We start from the raw sequence: 6,674 nt of genomic DNA, 5'->3' as shown, positions 1-6,674 counted from the left end.
GATAGATAGATAGATAGATAGATAGATAGATAGATAGATAGATAGATAGATAGATAGATAGATAGATAGATAGATAGATAGATAGATAGATAGATAGATAGAAATATACAATGTACTTACACATGTTTCAAGTAAATCAAAGTTAATGATTAATATTTTATTTTCTTAAACTATTATAACATAAAATTAAAAACAAATAAATAAAACACACATGTCGTGTCTGTTGAAGCGTTAATATATTACACGACAATTTATTTAAGATCAAATGAAAATAACTTCTTAAACTAAACCAAACGAATATTTTATTTAATACTTACATGAAAGTTAAAACTAAAGCATTTGCAAATAATTCAGTCACACCATGTATTTTTTACTTAAAGTTGTTGTTTTTATAAATTTAATAGTTTTTATTAAATTTCCTAAAATAACGGCACAAATAAATAGTGAGTTTATATAGTAATTTAAATTATATTAAAAAAAATTTTATGTTTTCTAAATTTTAGTGAGTATTTATCAGAAGTTACCACCTCTATACGATTTCGATAATTACGATCACTGTTTAGCTCAACCATCCTCCACATATTGTTTAGTTTTTGCTGAAATCCAATCAAATATAGACAATGGTATCTGGTTGAATATTGAAAATCTCTCAATGGATTTATTACATCATTTTCGTCATGAAAATTTATTTTTTGGTGTTTGTATTGACCAGTGTAAAGAATTGCTTAATGGTATGACTCCTCTAGAAATGGAAAGTTACTCCGCCAATAGCTCCCTAGATAATGAGGTAAGTTTTATTAAACTTTTTATACCCTACACCACTATAGTGGGGAGGGTATTATACGTTTGTGCTGATGTTTGTAACATACAAAAATATTGGTCCAATACCCACCTTAAAGTATACCTATCGATTCAGAATCATTTTTTGAGTCGATTAAGACATGTCCGTCCGTCCATCCGTCCGTCCGTCCGTCTGTCCGGCTGGCTGGCTGGCTGTCCATGTAAACCTTGTGCGCAAGGTACAGGCCGCAATTTTCAAGATAATTTGATGAAATTTGGACCAAGCATGTTTTTTGGCACAAGGACGATCCCTATTGATATGGTTGAAATCGGTCCATTATTTCACCTAGCCCCCATACAACCGTACCTCCCGATTTGAACTTTTTATGCTATAATTACGTCAAATATTCTGCTATCTCTTTAAAAATTCGCACAAATAAGTTTTATATAAGTATAAATGATACTGCAGATTTTCGTAAGGATCGGCCTATATTTGACCCTAGCCCCCATACAAACCCCCCTTCAAAAATGACTTAAACGTCTAAAATTGACTTGTAACCATTTGTATCGCAATGAAACTCAACAAAACTGTTATTTAGAAATATATCCTTTTCCCAAATTTACCGAGGATCGGCCCATATTTGACCTATATAAAGCCTCATTTAGAAATTTTAGTTTTTTATCAATAAATGGCTTAAATATTTTGGAATTATGGTAATATTCAACATAAAAGTTTCTTTACAAAAAATAAAAATTTTAAAAAAGTAAAAATTGTAAAAATATACTTATGGTGTAGGGTATCATATGGTCGGCCATGCCCGACTATAATTTCCTACTTGTTCCATTTTACAACTTGTTTCAAAATTTTCTAATAATTAGATCACAAATTATCATGGACGTATCCACAAACGTCAAGAGGATCTTCAGAATCAGTTGTTATATCAAAAACTTTTAGAAAACTGTCTTAATTATCGTTTTCAACAAAAATATAATTTGTCGTTAAGAACCAATATTGAGTATTGTGAAAATTCCGAAAGGACTAATAACTTTGGTAAATAGAGCAAATTTCAAAATTAAAACTAAATATTGAAAATATTTTTCAAAACTTTTTAATTAATTTAGATGCTTTGGATATTACATTTGCCACTATATTAATAACAATTATAATTCTTAATATCATATCGTCTCTATACGATTATCGTTTAAAACTGCAACATGCAACAGTAATCGGTAATAATGATTTTTACAAAAACAAAATACCGGAACCAGGTAATTTTTAGATGAAATAGTATTAGAATTTAATTTAAATATTAATATACATTTTTAAAAAATTTTAAAGCAATTAATCAGCTGCTAACATCTTTTTCAATATGTCGTAATTATTTTCGCATAACTGCTGCTGCCACGCCCACAAAACCTCAACATTCCGATCTAAATTTTACTTATGCATTTCGTGTCTTCGCTTTATTTATAGTTATTTTAGGTCACTGTATAATGCTGATCATGTCTGTACAAATAGAAAATCCTGAATTTATAGAAAATTATTATTATAAAGCCGAAACGATGTTATTTCAAAATGGTTCTGCCATAATACAAATATTTTTTGTATTAGCTGGTTTTCTATTAAAGTTAAACTTTGATGAAAAGCGTTTGATAAGCAAGGATTCAAGTTTTAAAATGGGTTTATTTGTATATATACAATGTTTTTTAAATCGTTATTTAAGGTAAATGTATATATAAAATGTTATAAAATGTTTAATATTAATTTTTTTTTAATATTTGTAGATTATTACCTTCATTATTAATGGTTATACTATTTAATGCTACATTTTTAATACACTTGGAAGATGGTCCATTTTGGCGTCATACTTCTGAGTCAGAGTATACATTTTGTCGAGAATATTGGTGGAAAAATGTTTTGATGATCAATAATCATATGCTTGAAGATAGTGTAAGTCTGCCATGATCACCCCTATTGCTACCTGCCGGTCCACACTAGGAAACTTCGTTCCCACGACAATTGGATCTTCGCTCCGGAATGACCCGAGTCATACTCGGCCAAAGATTGTCAACCCAGCGACAGCTGTATCGAGCGAAAGTTTTTTCCCAGGGAAGAACTATCGGCCACAGTCGAGCTGTTACAACAACAACAACTAGAAAACTTTTTTTAAGAAACTTTTAATGTTGCGTGAGAGAGATAGAATATCTCGGTATGACCCGAATCATACTCGGCCAAAGATTGTCAACCCAGCGACAGCTGTATCGAGCGAAAGTTTTTTCCCCAAGAAAGAACTATCGGCCACAGTCGAGCTGTTACAACAACAACTAGGAAACTTTTTTTTGGGAAACTTTTAATGTTGCGTGAGAGAGATAGAATATCTCTCTCGCTGTACGGAGTTTCCCATTCTCGGAATTTTGTTTTGTTTCGTTATTCCCCTCATTCGCACAACAACAAATCAATGCAATTTACACGCAGTTTCTGAAACAAAAGTTTCTATGTGTAGACATTAAGGAAACTTCAAAAGAGAATTAAGAAGAAGTTTCTCAACAAAAGTTTTCTAGTGTGGACCAGGTCTAAGGAAACTTCAAAATAGAATTAAGAAAAGTTTCCTATGTGTGGACCACGTCTAATAGAAGTGAAAATTGTGTTCCCTTGAAATTTTCATTTCCCTCCAAGGGAAATGAACAATTCATTTACAATAGTTGATTTTGTATGGAACAGCTGTTCAATGTTTACAAAATTCCATGAACAAATTTAACAACAGGGGAATTTTTTTCACGACAAAAAAGTTAGTGAACGAAAAATGTGAAAAGGGAATATATTTCAGGTGAAATTATGATTGGTGATAGGGGTGAATATAATTTTGAAACAAACTGTTTAACAAATAAGATTTTTTCATAAATTTTAGTGCTCTCAACATACTTGGTTTTTAGCAGCTGATATGCAGTTGTATGAATTGTTTCTATTTACCGTAATTTTAACTGCTAAGTAAGTATTTTTAATAAATATTTCGAATACTAACACGTTTAAGTAACCGATATTTTTAGAAAAATACAATATTAAATCAATTTTTTTTATGCCCATTAACAAAAAATGTTATCAAACTGTTTGTAACACATTTACAGATCTTACAACGTTGGCAGTAAAATGTGCAGAAAATGGCTTATAATACTGTCAACTTACAAATTTTGTCTTGCAATATTTTCGAAAATGCTTTTACTGACAACGTTGCAAAAGATAAATTGTAAGTTCAGATGATTATTAGACACTTTCTAAACATTTTACTGACAATGTTGTAAGATCTGACAACTGTGTATCACCGCTTTAAGATTCCAAAACTATCTAAAAATATCCCTCCTTCATTATACACGGTTGTTAGATCTTACAACGTTGGCAGTAAAATGTGCAGAAAATGGCTTTTTATAATACTGTCAACTTACAAATTTTGTCTTGCAATATTTTCGACAATGATTCTTCTGATAAGGTTTCAAAAGAAAAATTGTAAATTCAGACGATTATTATACCTTTTCTGAACATTTTACTGACAATGTTGTAAGATCTGACAACCGTGTATCACCGCTTTAAGATTCCAAAACTATCTAAAAATGTTCCTCCACCATTATACACGGTTGTTAGATCTTACAACGTTAGCAGTTAAATGTGCAGAAAATGTCTAATAATACTGTCAACTTACAAAATTTTGTCTTGCAATATTTTTGAAAATGCTTTTACTGACAACGTTGCAAAAGAAAGATTGTAAGTTCAGACGATTGTTAGACATTTTCTAAGTGATAAAAAATATTTTCAAGTTCTATAAGCCACGAATTTTAGCAACAAAGTTTTGAAGTTTGGAGAGAGAGTAAGTTTCTTACATATGTGTTGGAGTTACACAGAACTCGTCTGTGAGAAGAGCGTAACGTTGTTGTTGTAAAAAATGACAGCGTTTCACTTCTTAGTATTCAGTGTTATAAGTTCAAACGATTTTTAGACATTTTCTGAACATTTTACTGACAACGCTGTAAGATCTAACAACCGTGTATCACGGCTTTTAGAAAAGCGATAGTGAAGTTACGATTCATCTACATATGTATATAGAATCTCATGTATTTATTCACTTTAAATTTAGAACATATGTTTTGATGTTGGATTTCATTTCATTTTTTTCTTTTAACAGATTTGAAGTCTTGAGAAAACCTCTTTATATACTATTTTGGATATTAGCATTTCTAGTGCCAGGACTATTAACATATTTCTATAAATTGGATGCAATACATTTTCTAAAGCCAGAGTGAGTTGTAATTTTTTCTAAATTTTTAATTTCAAACATAAAAATATTGAATATAATTAAACATTTTTTACCTTTTTTTTAAATTTCAGAACATTTCGTTATTTGTACTTTAAAGATACCGATACATTTTATTTAACATATCCACAATTTTACTGTAATATGGGTGGTTATTTAGTGGGCTTCATGTGTGCTGAAATCTATTTAAAAGTATTACTACCACAAAAACATAAACTCTCCAAATATCGAGGTTTTATGAAATTTGAAATCATTTTATTATTTGTTATCTTTCTCACTGGCATCGGACTTCTGTTCTCTGGTAATTTGGTACTGCAATATAATTTTGAAAAACCTTCAGTTTGGTTGAGTTTATATGCCAGTTTATATCGTAATATTTGGTCCATTTTTGGTGGTTTTATTTTATTGTTTATGCTATTGAAAATGGGCTGTAAGTTTATTAAGCTAAATTAAATAGTTTTTAAAAATTAACTAAAATTATAATTTTTAATTTTAATTTAAGGGATTGCTTATGAAATCGCTTGTTTACCTATATTTCGTATATTGGGTAGAATATCTTTTCAATCATATTTGTGGCATGTTACGGTCTTACGATTTTTAGGGGGATTTTATCGCCAACCTATATATTTGAATGAATTTTATGTGGTAAGTTATTATACTTATAAACTGAAAATTCTTGTAATATCGAATTTCAAGGTGACCAAATATATACGATAAAATAGGTTAAACCACTAAAATTGGACGCTATTTTGTTTTACTCTTTACAGGTGGGTCAAATAATATTGGCCTTTATATTAACAAATTTCGTAGCATTTTTCGTGGCTCTATTTGTGGAATATCCAATAACCGGAATTATTCACTATATATTGAAAATGGGTAGGTAAACTTATTATTTTTTTATTAATTAATTTGTTAAGATGATCTATTTTTTTAGAAATACCGAAAAATCAAAATGGTGAAATTGGCAATGAAATGAAACCACATTTAGCTCAAATTCATGTGTAAATAATGATAATATGAAAATATAATAAATACAAAATAACGAGCTAGTGATTGCTACATTTTTTATAGAAATTATCTATCTATCTATCTATCTATCTATCTATCTATCTATCTATCTATCTATCTATCTATCTATTTATCTATTTATCTATTTATCTATCTATCTATCTATCTATCTATCTATCTATCTATCTATCTATCTATCTATCTATCTATCTATCTATCTATCTATCTATCTATCTATCTTTCATCTATCTATTCTAGTTTTTGGGTTAAAAAACTATTGACTGAGTTATCATATAATTGGGGAAACCATGCAAGAAGACTTGGAATTCCCCACAACGACTTCTGTAGAAGTTGTCAAGACGAAGAGGAGGAAGAATCCATCGAACAGCTTCTCTGTCAATGCCCGGCGCTAGAGGACACTCGATCCGTATATTTAGGAAAACGACTATTTGATGACTTGTCAGAACTATCCAATCTAGGACTGGATAACATTAATGCCTTCATCAGGCACAGTAACTGGTTTTAGGACCACCAAGCCATAATTAAGGCACTCACTAGTCCGCAAGGACAGACCTCTCAATC

General features: G+C 30.1%; 1 protein-coding gene across 3 annotated transcripts in view; it reads left to right on the top strand.

Moving 5' to 3' along the window:
• Nucleotides 1-6,129, top strand: part of LOC111678219 (nose resistant to fluoxetine protein 6) — an 8,148-nt gene extending 2,019 nt beyond the window's left edge. The window contains exons 2-12 of one of the 3 annotated variants that reach the window (XM_046954744.1): nucleotides 504-787; nucleotides 1,660-1,831; nucleotides 1,903-2,049; nucleotides 2,120-2,504; nucleotides 2,566-2,731; nucleotides 3,690-3,769; nucleotides 4,956-5,069; nucleotides 5,159-5,514; nucleotides 5,587-5,729; nucleotides 5,852-5,960; nucleotides 6,019-6,129. In XM_046954744.1, coding sequence (XP_046810700.1) covers nucleotides 504-787; nucleotides 1,660-1,831; nucleotides 1,903-2,049; nucleotides 2,120-2,504; nucleotides 2,566-2,731; nucleotides 3,690-3,769; nucleotides 4,956-5,069; nucleotides 5,159-5,514; nucleotides 5,587-5,729; nucleotides 5,852-5,960; nucleotides 6,019-6,089 — 2,027 coding nt within the window. In that variant the 3' untranslated portion in view covers nucleotides 6,090-6,129. Of the gene's footprint in view, nucleotides 1-477; nucleotides 788-1,659; nucleotides 1,832-1,902; nucleotides 2,050-2,119; nucleotides 2,505-2,565; nucleotides 2,732-3,689; nucleotides 3,770-4,955; nucleotides 5,070-5,158; nucleotides 5,515-5,586; nucleotides 5,730-5,806; nucleotides 5,961-6,018 lie in introns of those variants that run through there. The other 2 variants (XM_046954743.1, XM_046954745.1) reach the window with 2 other exon arrangements.
• The last annotated feature ends 545 nt before the right edge of the window (nucleotides 6,130-6,674 follow it).

The sequence above is a fragment of the Lucilia cuprina genome, chromosome 6 (genome assembly GCF_022045245.1).
Source record: "Lucilia cuprina isolate Lc7/37 chromosome 6, ASM2204524v1, whole genome shotgun sequence".
In the NCBI taxonomy this organism is placed as follows: domain Eukaryota; kingdom Metazoa; phylum Arthropoda; class Insecta; order Diptera; family Calliphoridae; genus Lucilia; species Lucilia cuprina.
Note: the sequence above shows the minus strand (reverse complement) of the source record. Positions and strands in the feature narration are given on the sequence as shown.